The sequence below is a fragment of the Dunckerocampus dactyliophorus genome, chromosome 12, assembly GCF_027744805.1.
Source record: "Dunckerocampus dactyliophorus isolate RoL2022-P2 chromosome 12, RoL_Ddac_1.1, whole genome shotgun sequence".
In the NCBI taxonomy this organism is placed as follows: Eukaryota; Metazoa; Chordata; class Actinopteri; order Syngnathiformes; family Syngnathidae; genus Dunckerocampus; species Dunckerocampus dactyliophorus.
The window spans coordinates 8,744,417-8,760,883 of NC_072830.1; the positions used below are offsets into that span (position 1 = coordinate 8,744,417).

General features: G+C 41.2%; 1 protein-coding gene across 4 annotated transcripts; it reads right to left on the reverse strand.

Moving 5' to 3' along the window:
• Positions 1 to 1,259: 1,259 nt before the first annotated feature.
• LOC129191027 (matrix metalloproteinase-20-like) lies at positions 1,260 to 14,333 on the reverse strand. Of its 4 annotated transcripts, none has more exons than XM_054793968.1 (10): positions 14,232 to 14,333; positions 9,766 to 9,995; positions 7,368 to 7,516; positions 5,677 to 5,805; positions 5,443 to 5,604; positions 5,231 to 5,363; positions 5,037 to 5,170; positions 4,805 to 4,961; positions 4,631 to 4,734; positions 1,260 to 1,418 (listed from the first exon to the last, which is right to left on the reverse strand). In XM_054793968.1, exons 2-10 carry the CDS (start codon positions 9,915 to 9,917, stop codon positions 1,318 to 1,320), a joined length of 1,221 nt encoding a protein of 406 aa, XP_054649943.1. In that variant the 5' UTR covers positions 9,918 to 9,995; positions 14,232 to 14,333; the 3' UTR covers positions 1,260 to 1,317. The 4 variants fall into 4 exon arrangements, with proteins under 4 accessions (XP_054649943.1, XP_054649939.1, XP_054649941.1 ...); XM_054793964.1 differs by lacking the exon at positions 14,232 to 14,333 and adding an exon at positions 10,421 to 10,540; XM_054793966.1 differs by lacking the exons at positions 1,260 to 1,418; positions 14,232 to 14,333 and adding exons at positions 3,335 to 3,975; positions 10,421 to 10,540.
• Positions 14,334 to 16,467: the final 2,134 nt, after the last annotated feature.

The window sequence follows — 16,467 nt, forward strand, 5'->3', positions numbered from 1 at the left end:
GACACCTTTGCAGCTTGCTTCTGACGCAACAGAGGAAGTGTCTCCGTATAAGGGTCCTGCCGCAACTGAAGAGATACAAAGGTTCCGCCTCATGGTGTACGATACAAACTGTACCTCCACTTCCGCCAATGTCAACAACACACACAATCATCACAATCATCACATTTCAGATATAGTAATAACTTCGGCACATTTATATAACATATTCAAACCCAACAACCACTAAGTTCAACTCTTGTAGACACAGTATTTTGGGTGTGCCCCAGATGCGTGTGACAGCTGGGAGAGAGTTTAGCATCCTAACATCCTGATGGACGAAGCTGTCCCTCAGTGCGCTGGTCCTCACTCGCAGACTCCTCAGACTCCTACTAGTGTGAGGAATAATAAACAATACATAACTTCAGCAATTTTTTTTTATAAAACAAGTGCCGCAAGACATGCTGGGAAGCCGTAAGCACTCCCAGCAATACAATACATATGCAATATATTTTGATATTTATGTTATACATTTTTGTGGAATACTTGATGCAGCCCAGCTTTGCCCAGACTATACCCCCCAGCGAGCCCCAGTTAAGTTGGGTTTGAGACCCCTGATCAAGGTGATAATCCAGGTATCAACTTGTTTCAGGCTTTTGGCAAATCCAATTTTCATTTTTGCTTATTTTAGACAATTCATGTCAGATTTGTGTGCATTTCAGAACAATTTTAAGATGAGCAAATCCGTCTAACATAGTGAAAAAAAGTATTTTGTTAGTCATAAACCTTGATTACAGCATTGGAGTCCTGACAGTGCTGTTTGCTAAAGTGGAATTCTTCTATTTGTCATAATTTTTCTTGTTGACAGTGTTCTCTTAACGTTTGTTCCAATAACCTTTGATAAAGAAAGGACCATAGTCCAGTGGCTTTGGCAAACACAAATGTAGTCCTGCATCACATGATGCAGTCTAATCAGGAGCAAATGCTGGTTAGAGAGTTTGTGTGGCTGACCTTTCAAAGCTCAACAACCCTGCACTACAAGGCCGCAAAATACCGTGAGACATGCCAAAAAAACCCAGGCAGCACTTTGTGGTCTTGTTCATGTGGTAGTTCTGCCATATCGTGCCGGAAAAGGCACAAAGTGATGTCATTACGCACCAACCAACCACCATGTACCACCATGCCACTCGTAAAAAATGAACCAAAGAGCACGTTTTCCACAATTTTCTCCACAGATGACAGGTTTTTGCCATAAGCAGACGCATTACCAGCTTTTAAATCTCAGTCCTTTTATTGTGGCAAATCATAACTCGCAGGTGAATAAGTATTGGAACCCTAGTTTCAACACCCAAGCCAGGAATTTGCTTTGTCAGCTCCAGCAAAGCGTTTGTGGGTGTAGTCGTACTTGAAGACTTGCGGGCCAACAAAGAAGTAGATGAAACCTAAGAGGGACAAAAAAAATAATTAATTGTCACAATGTTCAGAATGTTTATAAGCCCCGCTAAATCCACCTCCAATTTCTTTCCATTATCCAATCCAATCCACTTTATTGGTATCGCACATTTTAGAAACACTGTTGCCAAAGTGCTGCACAGACTAGTAAAACCACAAATAATAAGTAAAAATGACTATAGTAAAAACTAAAAGATCAAATAAAAACAAAGAAACGAACAACAGTAAAATATTTAAAACAAGAAGTAAAAGCAATAAATCCAAGAAGTAAGTAAAAAATAAATAAATAAATAAGTAAATAAAGTTACATTAAAAATCAAAAATAAATAAAACCATTAAAACAAAAAAAAAAAGAATAAAAGACACGGAGGAGCACACGACTCACGCCGAGTTAAAAGCCAGAGAATAAAAGTGGGTTTTAAGATGAGACTTAAAGCTTTCAATATGCATTTAATATGTAATACAGAACATTCAACTGCAGTGTTCATGTGCGTGAATAAGTCCTCAGTGCTGTTTCGGCATGGATTTCCTTACTGCTTGTCTGTGAGCAGTGGATGTGCAGTGTTAGGCACCAAAAACAATCACAATCACATTGTACAAAAACAAAAACAACCACATTGTTTTTGGTGCCTAACTGTTACCCAAGTATATTAGTGCGTGTTTGAATGTATAGACGAGAGGAATGTAGGCCCCGGGGCATACATTTACTTGTATTCATTTGCAGCGCAGCCTTGACCTATCTAAAATTGTGGCAACGTTGACATACGGCTCGGCGCTCGATGCGGTGTCTCTCTATGTCTATGGTGGCCGAAACGGCCGTGGGAAAACTTTCAGGCGCAATGGTTTTTAAAAGTTTTTTAAAATAGTTTTGTAAATAACTGCATCGAATTTCATGTACATTCATATCAATTTTGGAAATAAAAGCTATTATTTTATTACAAAAATAATATACTGTTAGAAAGCCCATCGTGTTTGTATGTTTATGTCGTTTTGTTTCGTTAGGTTTTAAGGAGCGTTTATTCCCGGTGGTCCTTGAACGCACCCATAGTCTTGTCCACCGTGACAATGTGGAAGCATCTCCGATGCTGCCACAAATAGACTTATATTTTTTCCCGTTCTCCTACTCACTCGTTCCAAAATGCTGGCGCTGGGTGTGAATTCATAAAGGCGAGCTTTGATGACGTTTTTATGTGTGTGTTGACTGCTCCTGTGCGTCATTCAATGTCAAGTTCATTCATATGCTACCCACACGTCAAAAAGCGATGTGACAATCTCCACACTCGTACCAGTGGTGAGACTGTATTCATTTTGTGCGTTGAATTTTATGTTGTTGGAAGCAACTTTTCTGAGACGTTTGTTCAGTGCAGATAGACAAGACGTAATGGGCAGCGCTTTTAATGCGAAGGCCGGAAATGTGTTGTTGGTAGTTGTTCTTACTTCTGTTAAGCGTTCACAGCATCAGTGGTCATCTTAATAAGATCCTCGGTTATACCGTATATTGTGTTTTAATATTGTGTTTTGTATACAACATATAAAGCTACTGTTATAGATATAGGTATGTAGATATAGAGGATCTTTGACCAGTGTTTTGCAGTCAAGACTTAAAAACAGCAGTACGCTGCTGGCATATAAGAGGATCTTTGACGAACATTTTCCATTAGGGGCTTAAAGCCAGCAGAAACGTAGAGCATCACCTGTCATGATAAACACTTTTTAAAATGAATAATGATAAAATAAGTGTAATATTTGTCCATTGAAGTGTATTATAAATCTATTTTCTTTATGATTCAATTTGTTTTAACATTTTCTTAAGTAAAAATCGCTGAATTTGCATATTTTCTCATCAAATACAAGGCAGAAACCTAAGAAGAAACATCTTTTTCCTCGGCAAACCCTGCCCTCCGTCTGAGTGCACTCAGCGAGTACAATGAGTCGGCTCATGGCGCCTGCCAGTTTTTGTTTGTTAGCATGTCCCCAATAATATAATGTTGCAGAAACATTTATTTTACACCATGACTTTCTCCAGCCTGTGTAATGTTTTTAATGTAAGCACGGCATCATTATTCGTGCTAATCGGACAGAGAAATATCATGTGGCAGGCACTGCAGAACTCGCTTCATCCTAAAGGGATGGGAGTGTGTGTGACCTGTAAGGTGCTTGTCACTGCTGTCCTTCCATAGAGAGGAAAAGCCAGCGTTTCTTAACAGCAGCAGCACCAGCTGGAGAGCAGCAAGTAAAATGCATTCATATTTTTATGCTCCACTAAATGAATTAATAAAATGTTGGACACAAGAAATTATTAAGTGACTCACGTGTATTCCACTCCTCTGACCGTGCCTCTTCGTCCTGGCGCAGTTTGGCTGTAGCGTTTTTGTATGCTTGTTAAAACATATTGCTCCTGTCGTCGTATTTTACTCCTTGTCGTCCTCCATGAACCGAAGATTAATTTACAGCATTCCGTAATGGCGCTCTAAAGCCGCGTAACGTCTGCCTTCTTTCAGCATGTCCAGAAGTCCAACTTTTTTTGTGATGGCTGCCTTCCACTGCCTTTTGGGTGCAGAACGTTTTGTTGACATGGTTGGTTTTGTCGGGGAGAAAATTTGCAACCATGCAGCGTTCAGACTTATACGCGGTTAGCTTCTTCTGTCTCTTCTATTGTTTACAGTATTGGCAGTTAGCAAGCAGCTCACACGGTTAGCTAGTTTGCTAGCCATGACCACAACAATAGGTGGTACGAAGGAGATCGATTCACAATGGTCTACAGCCAATCAGGACGCAGAAGACAATGCGCGCTGCAGACAGAGAGACTATACTCCAACACTCAACTTCCCACAGTGCATTTTTTCTTAAAGGGTCAGGCTCGGCCTGTAACAGCGTTCAGTCGCTGTAAAAAAAAAAAAAAAAAAAGCACTAAAATTGCACAAAAAAAATCAGCGAAACAGCTGCAAAAGGTGAACCTCGATGGAGCGAGGGAACACTGTATACTGCATATATAAGAATTTTACAACTAAGTATCAGAGTCTTTCCTGGAGAAATATAGGGTGCATGTACCTCATATACAAAAGGTAAGACTGCAAATGTTTTTCTTTTGATTGATAAAAAAAAAACGGGACTTAGAAGTATTTGTGCTCCACAATTGCAACAAGCAACTGAGACAAGTCCAGACCAACAAATAAAAGTCATGTTATGCTACATTGCTTACCTTCGTGATAAAAGGCTGCATTTATTGTGGTGTTGAGTCCAGGAAAGTCCTCAATGATGTACTTTGGATAACCAAAATCCATCACTTTTCTGTTTTCATTGTAGCTGCAGAAAATCAATTGAGATAGCAAAGTGAAACGGCTCAGTATGAGCAAAATAAGCATGCTACCTTTACCTCCAGTAAATATCATGCATGAAGAAGAGAGTGCGTCCCGTTTTGACAATGTGTACAGCAGCGTCCACATCCTGCACCCAGGCAGGAAAACCAAAGTGGCTGAGAGCTCTGGGCTTTCCCTTCAAGACTGAGCCTTTCACCGTCCAGAACATAGACTCTATCAGGACAAAATCCATATCAGAAATGCAACATGACATCTTGAAATCAGTGCTGGATTGTCAAAGACGGCCACCATGAATGAGGTAAGCAGTGGATCTGCGAGGTACCCAGAAGGCTGCATCAATGCTGCTTTCTATCTTGGGCATGAAGTTGGTGATGGGACCTTCTTTGATGTCAAACGCCTTATTGTGTTTAATCCACAGATACCTTGAAGAGACATACTGGTCAGTTTCCGCCATATCGCATGACAAAATATTATCAGTGCACCTTTCTCTGAAAAAGATGGTGGCATCCCCGAGTGTGCAGACGGCGTCAAAGGTCACATCCGGAGCACATCTGTTTTGTATGAGTCGAGGGAACGGTGGCAAATCTGAGGAGTACCTTGCAAGGTGGTCTGGACCTAACAAATATGACGACATGTTCGCTTTACACCTAGATGATTAGAAGTTTTAAATATAAGTAGACGGGTGAGTTAGTACTGTAAAGTGCATTGATTTGTGTGACATCTTCTTTGGAGAGGAGATTGGCTCCTGCTGGAAAGTGCCTGTAGTTTGGGTGCATGAGTGACGCAGGGCTCCTCGAGTGCTCCAGGCCCAAAGCGTGGCCAAATTCATGTGCAGCCACCACTAAAAGATTCAAACCTGCACAAGGGAGAGAGAGCATCACAAGGTTCAAAATAAGTTACTTTGAGTAAATTAGAAGCTTCTCCTCACTGCCTGTGTCTCCTGCTGTCCAGTGCTCGTCGTCATCAAAGTGCACGTCTCCGCCGACGCCTTGACCTGGACCAAAAGTGTGAGCCAACGCACCACCCACTCCATCGAATGGATAGAGATCACCATGCTCTAGTCAAGAACAAAGAAAGAATAGATAAATTGATGTAGTGGAGTGGAGCCTCCCTCCCTCAGCCACCCTGGGAAAGTCTATTCCAGGGTGCTGGAGAGAAGGGCACGACCATCAGTTGAACTTGGGCTGCAGGAGGTGCAACGTGGCGTTTTTCTGGGTCACGGAATAATTTTCATGGACAGAATTTCTAGACGCAGCCAAGGCGTTGAGGGAGTCCAGTGCGGGGGCCTTACGATCTCGTCTCTGCTATTTGCAGACAATGTGGTCCTGATTGCCTCATCGAGCAGTGACCTTCAGCGTTTACTGGGACGGTTTGCATCTGAGTGTGAAGCTTCTGGGATGAGACTAAGCACCTCCAAATCCGAGGCCATGGTTCTCAGTCAGAAAAGGGTGGCTTGCACACTCTGGGTTGGGAATGAGGTCTTGCCCCAGATGAAGGAGTTCAAGTATCTTGGGGTCTTGTTCACAAGTGAGGGAAGGTTAGAGCGTGAGGTCGACAGGCAGATCGGCGCAATGTCTACAGTAATGCGGTCGCTGTACCGGACCGTCGTGGTGAAGAGAGAGCTGAGCCGGAAGGCAAAGCTCTCAATTTACCGGTCGATCTATGTTCCCACCCTCACCTATGGTCATGAGCTTTGGGTCATGACCAACAGAATGAGTTCGAGGATACAAGCGTCTGAGATGAGTTTCCTCCATAGTGTGGCATGAGTCACCCTAAGTTCAGTCATCCGGGAGGGGCTCACAGTAGAGCCACTGCTCCTTCACATGGAGAGGAGCCAGTTGTGGTCGCTCGGGCCACCTCCCTGGTAAGGTGTTCCGGGAATGCCCAGCCGGGAGAAGGCCCCGGGGCAGACCTAGGACACGCTGGAGGGATTATGTCTCACAGCTGGCCTGGGAAGGCTTTGGTGTCCTCCTGGTGGAACTGGTCTTCCATACTGAGACTGCTGCCTCCACGACCCGGACCTGGATAGGCGGAAGAAAATGGATGGATGGATGGATGAACGGATGGATGGGTGGACGGACCCCACATGTGTTTGCTATGCCTGTTTCTGCAATCAGCAGTATCCGCCCTCACAAGAACGAGGCAGCAGATGAATGGCCTTTATTACACCAAAGATAGAGATGTATTTCCTGCAAACAGCCTGTTTCATCCAGAAGGACAAAACTCTAACACAAATTTATAGAGGATGACCTAAGATGACGGCACTATATTTGATTCTGGGGTAGTGGGATTGCTTTCCTCGCCACTCATATGTCATATTTCATTCACAAAAAAAAATGTCTCAATCGTTTGTCCCTATGTTAGTTAGCATGACATGGAAAATGATATAAGAGGCTTAAAATCAGACAGGCAAGACATTTGCATGTTAGTCAGCAAGCTACTTCCTCCTTCATAGAAAGACAGGACTCAACCATTTGGTTTCTGTGCAGGTGGAATGGTTGCACTGAGATTCAAGATGAGAAAAGCTAAAATGACCTTCTTGACCTGCATTTTTGTCCAGATGTGCACCAAAATTGAATGCACGGACAAGGGCTTTGTAAACTAGAACTGCAAACCCACCATGGCTGACGAACTCCACCATGATGTCAGCGTTGCGGTTGTGCGAGCGGACAAACGTCAGACCACCAGCTCTGGCCCAGATGCTGAAAGCGGACTCGAGCAGGGAGTGAACGGTGCTGCGTGGCATGTCTCGGGTGTACCTGCCAATGCTGGAAGCACACAGCACATTCATAGTGTAGAGCAGAGTCCCCTTTCAAAACATTTTTTGTCTCTAAACAACAAAAAATGAGTAGGGTTCATTGATCAGGTGTAAACAATCCACCAGTCAGGACATTCAGGGAGGAATTAATGATAGTATTTGTGAACCGTAGTGATTTGCATTCCCAGACAACAAAGAGTTCCCAGCTTTGTTGTGGTTGCTTGAGGACAGATTCGCTTGCCACCTTATTACATGCAATTTGGTATAAGCAGTTCAGGCAATGAATCCTCATAACGTTCCATTTGTGGTGCATCTGTTCAAGATGGATGATTTCTATTGTGACGGGTTGATTGCTGCAAAGTGATGATTTATTAAAGGAGTGTTCTATCATTCAGAAGCAGAAAGAGTACTCAAATATTCCACTCAGGTAAAAGTACAATTAGTTTGACTGCATTTAGTAAGTACAAGTATGTGTATCAAATCTTTACTCATTTAAAAAGCAACCAATTTGAAATATACTAAGTTACTTATTCAGCAAAAAGGAAAAGTGGAGTTTACTCATATACACACACAGCCCCACTCTATTTCTTTTTTTTTTTATATGCTAACTAATATTATTAGTAGGGCTGTCAAATGATTCAAGATTTTAATCAGATTAATCACAGTTTTTAAATTAAGAAATCATGATTAATCACCATTAGCAACTGTGATTGAAATATGCCCATTTTTTACTGTATTTAATGAAAGATAAATGACAGGACAGAATGATATATATTTGTATGTATTAACAGCTCCAAATGAACTGAATATGTCAATCAAGCTAAAAGATATGGTCTAAAAATGTATTTGTCTAACACTAGTCTCTTTCATAGTAGCAGAACATCTGAATCATATGTTAAACCGCGATATTATGAACAATGAGGAGTTGCATTCAAATACATCACGTAATTTAAGGTACTCTAAATGTACCTGTTTTCAGTGTATTTTCCAGCATGCTTAAATGTAGCAAATTGTACATCCGAATTAAGACTTACGAAGTGAGTGATAAGAACATCCACTTCATGTTTTTCATGTTAATCTTCCTGTTTATTTACACACACACACACACCCACACACACACACCCACGCATCGTATAGCCGTTTTTTGTGATGTTCGGAGTGTCCGTGAATGCGTCTCGCTTTCTTGTATTGACAATGAGGAAGTGTCGTTCCCAGGATGACCAGATTAGAGACGATTGTGAGCTGGAGATACATACTGTACAGTATCTAGTGTTGGCATTGTTCTGCTGTGGATGTGTTCAGGCCAGAATGAAGCTATCAAAGAGCGTCAGACTCTGTGTGACTGTGTGGGTACGCTACACAGTGCTTCCATCTGCCGTCATGACAGAGAGGCGTGCTTGCTCTGGTGGGTTAATTAAACTAAATGAAATTAGTTACTGTCGTTAATACGTTTAACTAGTTTAACTGTTAACACAGCCCTAATTATTCATAAAAAAATATGTGTATTTAAGCTCATTTTACGTATGTTGTTCCTAAATTAAGCATTTTCAAGCAAAAAAAAAGGCTAAATTAACTAAGATACAAATACAAGGCAATCAGAAGATGCATTCAAAGACGTGATGATATGTAGTGTTCACACTGGTCACTAGATGTCTGTAATGGTACTTTAATGTTCGGTGAGACACACAAGCACCGGACTTGATCGCCAGAACAACAGGCTTTTATTGCAGGTTTGAATTATCTCACAGCAGGCACAATAATCCCTAACATGGCTACAGTTGCGGCCATAACCCACGGCACGCTAAAACTCAATTCTGAACATCTGACATCACTAAATGTCCGCCCCCCGCTCAGATCCCCTAGTACTGGTACATAATACCGCAACACACGAGTATGGATGTTATTTATGTGTTATATGGCTTATTTTTGCTCTTATTATGTCTACCATATTGGGTAATATGAGTGTAAAGGTAACTATAGGGGTGTTATTTCATGTCTGGAGGGCTCTAATAACGTTAAAAAGGTATTTAGAAGGTCATAAAAAGGGTTTCTATGCTCTAACTAAGAAAATATTCCATTTATAAATAAGGTACCCTACTTTGCCGAAATTCACTTATCACGGTCGGGTCTGGAACCAATTACCCACAATAAAATGAGGGATTATTGTACTGTGATAAAAAAAAATGGCAGCCGAAAGGTGAGGGTTGTGCCCACGTTTGTGAAAAACTAAAAGTCTCAGCAACAGGTAACTCGTGTTACCTGTAAGTGATGACCTTCTCGCTCCATCGCGTCGCTCGGCTGTGACTGTTGGACTCTTCCAAATCTGGAACGCCGCAGCGAGGCCTCTTCATCACCTGCAGAGTCTGCCGATCCAGCACACCGGTTACATTGAGGCCAAAGAAGGTCTGCATGTCTTTCAGCTTGGTCGCGAAGGACAGGGATTCCGAAGGCTGTCCAGCTTGCAGCTTGTAGTAGCGCTTCAGGTATTCCTACGTGTGCATCAAAACACATGTCATGTCATATACTGTACACTCACCTCATACTTCATTAGGTACACCTGCACAATCTAGTTGGTGTTGAATGACGCTGAGAGACGTGTTCATTTAACACAATTTTTATATTGCTGTGGTTTTCAAGTGTACGTACTGAGAGGTTTTTCTAGTGTCTCTTTTGCTATATAATGAACCAAAATATTAGCAATGCCACTCCAGATGATGCAATCCATTGGTAAAACCAAAATAATCATGCATTTTCTGTCAGTACAGTACAATAATCCATTAAAAAAAACACCATTGCCATCACTCTCCTAACGCTACGTGTCTTCCAAATGACTAATTAATACGTTGCATTGTAAAAGAGACGCACTTTTCAGGTTCCCATGCATTCCTGTCTCATGCATTTTTACTCCACTTACTGTGGCCAACTTCAAATCAGCGCGTACTGCAGGGGAAGGAGACACCGCTCCGTCCGGCATCGGTGCTGCGAGACCCAGAGCGACCATGAGTGAGACCAAGAGACAGCAGGACAGCATCATGACATGCATTGGAGCACACCCTTGAGGCTTTAATGAGGCTTTTAAATGCTTCTGTGACGCTACTTGCAACAAGGGAGGGATCGGTAAAGGCAAGAAGCCAGGGAGAGGCTGAGGTTTGAACATGTGACAGGTTTGTATATGATGGGGATGCGGTTTTTAGCACACGGATAAAGTGCAAAAATAGGGCGTTTATTGTTGAATATAATGTGATAAACCACCATATGACATTATGTAGGGATACGGTATGCCAGAGCAGTCTGATGCAACATGGTTCTCCCAAAATAACCCCATCCAAGGCCTGGTATGGACCTTATCAACCTTACAAAATGGCATGGTTGGTGCCATCATAACTTTAGTCCACAATTAAGGTTGACGCCTCATTGTGGACCTTTATGATAGACATTCCTCTGGAGGGCAATTTGAGCTATCCCTGCATTCTTTTGGGAGGCATTTCTGTCATTCTGGTTTCATAGTTTGGAGTACAGAAGATGCAATTAAGTTATTTTTAAACATAAAAGTGCATTTTATGTTTACCGGCATGTTAATCCACCAAAAAAAACACAGACACACAGTTCCTAAACTTTAACACAAGTGGCACAGCACTTGTTACAACATTTAGCCACTGTACATCTGCCAATATTTATTTTCTTATTAACTTTAAATCTAACATATTTAACAATATGTTTGTTAATTTCTGGCCAGATTTTTATGGCGATCTTCTTTATATAAAGGCATTGTTTTATACATTACAATACCTAGTTAAGCTTTGCCTCGTTGTGTCAGCAAGCAACGCGATACTCGTTTTCGTCTCTAGATGGCAATGTTGGCGAGAAGACGGCTGTGACGTCGCTTTACCAAATTAGTGTATTCACGTGAATCATTAAGGCATAACTTGTTTGTGTCTTGTTCATTTTATTGCATATTTCTTAATTTGGTGTGTCAATTGAGGTTGTACATGTTCAATGTTTTCTAATACAACAGTTGATTGCCACTAGCTTAAATGCTATTGCTAGCTGCCAACTCGGTGGTATATTAGTAACTTATTTTCTGTATTTGGACCGGTCTGTCGTGCTGCTTGTCTAATTTCAATCAAAGAATGTATGAACTGAAATTTAACATTCTTTCCGTTTTTAGTGGAGTATTGTATATTGCTTTTTCAACAGCCCCTATACATCACTATATCAACTATGCCATATGCCGCTGGCCTTTTACACATGGCAGAGTGGAACCTCTGTTTCCTTTACTAAGCGGGTCCAAAAGGTCCGATGAACACAGCAATTTTTCCCATTAGAAACAATATAAAGCCAATGAATCCCTTCCAGAAACCAAAAATATAAACCAAAAACACATTTTACGGATAATTATAGTTTTACACGCCTACAATAATTATAAATGATGAACATGTAACATCATTTTCGCCTTTAATGGGGACTCTTCTCTCAAAAACTAACGTTGCAGGCACGAGCCACGACTTAAATCAAGAATACAATCGCATGCATTTTCGGCAAATGTCATAAACTCAAACCCCTGTGTTACCATTGCTATTAATACATGTTGTCGGCATGTTTTAATAATATTCTGCACGATGGAGCAGATGTGACCGTATTGTACTTAACAGGAGGATGGAACCGAAAGATTGTTTATTGGGATGCAGTTTTACCCTTGGAGCTCTGCTGCCCTCTTGTGGAGGTAAGTCTATTCGACATTCAACCTCAATGTAAAATTCCATCTGGTTGAGCAACGGTGACTCTCTCACTCAGGACAGGGAGATGGTGTGTCACAAGATGCAGCAGATGTGTATTTTATGTTTAGGTCATTCGACCCCAGTCGTTTTTCAAAATTCAACTCCTTCAGTACCGGCCATTTTAGACGATTTTGACTCATTTTTCAAGGCACACAGAACATTGTGTTCTGTGGCTAAATAAACATGAAAACTACCAAAAGAAACATTAGACTCTCGTCTTTCATCAGAAATGGAAGTTTGTTTCTACATTTTCCCGTTTTTTAGTAATCAGCGGTAGAACGTAGGTAAGTTTCAGGAAAATATCAGTTCCCAACACAAAAAGGGAGAAAAACTTTCACTTTGATGTAAATTTTTGACAGCACAAAAATCGAAACAACTATACCACAACATAGACAATACATCAAAATAACAATTTATTTGCAAATATAACACCATGGACTAGTTAAAATTTTCACATTTGGAAATAAACTGTGTGTGTGTGTGTGCACGCCTTAAAATTTCACGTAACCTGCATGCAACACTCTCGTACATCGAGTGTATCGAGTGTGCTTTTACATGCAAAAGATCCATGCCGAGCTCCTTTCAAATGCACTTCTGCCGTTCGTTTTTATGGCCTACAACTGCTCGAAAAGTGGCTTCTTTTAGCCTGCAGTTGTGCCATCACCTCTTTTTTGCCTCTTGCGTAAAAAATAAAAAAAAAAAGCGTAAAAAACGTATAAATGCATCTAAGGGATCGTGTGTTTCGGCGTACAGAAACTAGGGCTGTCAATCGATTAAAATATTTAATCTCAATTAATCGCATTTTTTATCCATAGTTAAATCATAATTAACCACAGATTAAAACGTTTTTATCTATAACATGTACGGATGTAAATCTTTTCGTGGTGAATAATACGATACGCAACTACAACGATAACTTTTACGAAAATTTTATGTTTTGTTTTTTTCAAAAAAAATATACAATTAGAAATCCTGCGGTTTTTGCATGTTTAATGCGAGCGGTCTTTTGTCCCAATGTGTGGGACAGTCCTTGAACGCGCCTTCTAACTTGTAACTGCCCCACGCTGCACAGTACTACTACAGTACAACTATACTGTATTTTTACTCTTTTTCTTTCACCTCGCATTTGGTTCTGATACTGCAGATACTGTGTGGGAATCCATAAAGGTAAGATCTGATTACCTTACTGAGTGCTAATGTGCATATTTGTTTGGTACACAACCTCTCTGAAAAGCAAAGTCCAGGCTCATACTGGTGGGTGGGGGGTTCAAAAATAATATACAGTTAGAAATCCCCCAGTTTTTGAATGCGAAACGCGAGCGGCGTTTTGTTCCATTTTGTTTGACCGTCCTTGAACCTTCTCCCGTTCTCACATGCAGAACAAATAGATACTTTATTCATCTCCAAGAGAAATTCACACAGATGGACTACTATACTGTATTTTCCCCCTTTTTCTTTCTCTTCATATTTGCTCCCAAATGCTGATACTATGTGGGAATGCATCAAGGTAAGATCTGATGACCTTATTCAGTGCTAATGTGCATATTTGGGGTATACAACAACAACAAAAAAAAAAGTCCAGGTTGTATCTGTATTCATTCCGTGCTTTTAATTTAATGTTATTCCTGTCATAGTTTTACACAAGACACAATAAATATAAATTAGATCGCTATAATGTACGTATGTTTTACTGAAGTGTTGATGACGAGCTAGTGCACTGCTCCAGCTAATGCTAGCACTGAATTGACAGAAGCCCCAGCATAGCTGTCCTCGGCTATGCCTGCCGTTAACTTGTAGCTCGTACCCAAAATTTAGCTCGCAGTACCAAGCAAAAAATCAGCCCAGAGACGGCTCGCTTCTAAAAACAAACACTCGTGAGTTGGGACACTCGTATGTCGTACCACTGCATAAACGTCAACTAAAACAATACCGGCAGTGCTTCATTACCTTCCCGCTTCTCTCTGGCAGCTCCAGTCACAGCGACAGTAGATACAAACAACTTTGGTCTCCATTTCTGCTCAATGTTTCCAGCTTGTAGCTCCTACGGCGTCGGCCGAGGGTCAAACAGGACGTGCGCACGTTAATCGCGAGTCCAAAAAAAGTGCTGTTAAAGGAAACTTCCGTCAACTTTGACAGCTCTAATAAAAACGTATAAACACGTATTTGGTATTGAATGAGTTAAGAGCAGTGAATTCATTGCGAGGGAGACCAGGCAAAATAGTACAACTAGTACGATTTCTATTAGTACGTGTCAACAGTACACTCAAAGACCTTTGTCCAATCTCAAAGAGGACACACTCAATTTAAGAGAGCAGCGGTGGGCAAACTTTTTGACAAATTGTGTTTAGAAAAATGCAGGGGGGCAGTGCTTTGCGTTAATACATAATTTAACCCCAAAAAGTGTAGCAATCCACAAGGAATGATTTGTTTTATTCGAGCAGTGAAAGTGTACAATCTGCTTGGGTCCATTTTTTCATGTGCATTTTAAACATTTGGAGGTTGCTTTGCATGATTGCATGCTAAAAATGTTAGAATGGCAAACCACCTCAAAATCACGGAATTTCATTGTACAGGTTTTTACTGAATAAGACACCTCATAATGTACCTGAAGAAAGGATAATGGATTTACAATATGTACTATGAGCTATACAACATCAAATATCGAGTGTGTCAAGTCCCTCCGCTGGTTACTCCACAGAAGACCGCCTCGACATGTTTTGCAATCAAGCAAAAAAGCGACAAACAACACAGTGAAACACAAAAACACCCATAAACTATCACGTTTCTGCTGAATTTTGTCATAGAAAGCTTGCTTCTCTGTCCCGCTCCGTCACACGGGTTCCAGGCGCTCCCACCCACTCTGCCTTGTGTCAAAGCCTCGTCTTCCTCGACGTGGTCCCTATGATTGCCGTAACGACCCGTATATCACGAGAAAGTGCAAAGTCTCTCGCTTCACGAACCATTGGATTCATTTTGATAGTTCAAGACTTACGGTAAATTTCAAAATAGCTTTGCTGGCTGTAAAAGGTTTAAAAAAAATGATTTGAAAAAACTTTAACAGGCCGTGGATTGCCCGTGTCTGTTCGAGAGGGCCGGATTGAATGTAAAAAATATCATTATATCATGAAAACATTACATTCACGGCAGACGTAGTCACAGTTTTCAACCTCCTGGTCTGCAATCATGCTGTTATTAAATGGGTAAAAAATATAGCTGCCTGCACGGCATGACCTTCCTGTCATGCAAAAAGTGGGTCGTGTATGTGTGTGTGTGTGTGTGTCAGGGACCATTTTAAAATACCATCCAAATTTCCCCCTGACTGCCAACTTCCCCTCAATGAGTCAAGACGCCCTCAGTGTACTGCCAAGTAAGCAACAGTGTTGCTCCAAAACATGCATCCACGTTAGTGTGGTTACAGTATTTAAGTACGAGAGTACCATCAAATGATTGGGATCCACTTCCACGTGCCCATTGGTGCCCAGTTTCCATTTATAGTTGTAGATGCAAGGGAGAGCGCCCTCTAAAGAAGAATCCTTCAATAGTACCCGCATTCATTGTGAGGCAGCCATCTACCTCGACCGATTGTGTTGCGCTAGAGCGGGGGTGTCCAAAGTGCGCCCTCGTGCGGCCTCCTGCGGCACTTGTTTGTTTTTTTGCTAGGTGTTAGCATGTTAGCATTGCTAGCATGCTAACACTTAGCAAAAAAACATGATAGCATGATAGCACAATGTACCGGGAAGGCTAAATGTCCCGAATATGTGCTCTGACCATTTTTTTGTGTGGAGTTATATGCACAAATGCCGAAAATTATCCAATCTCGCAATATTAAAGACTCCGGATCACCACCACAATTTCATCAGTTCTTCCGTATCCCATTTCTGACAATTCTTGAAAATCTCATCCAAACCCATTCAGAAGTTATTTTGAACACAGACAAACAGATAAACGCCGGCAAAAACATAACCTCCGCGCTGCGCTTTGCTCTTTGAGCTGCGCTTGGCGGAGGTAAAAATAGTAGCAGAAGTAATTCAAGATTCAAGATTCAAGAGAGTTTTATTGTCATGTGCATAGTACAACAGCAGTTATACCATGCAATGAAAATCTTATTCTGTTCATTCTCCCAAGAAAAGAAAGAAAACAAATGAAAGAATAAGAACATAAGAAACAAACACATAAACATATA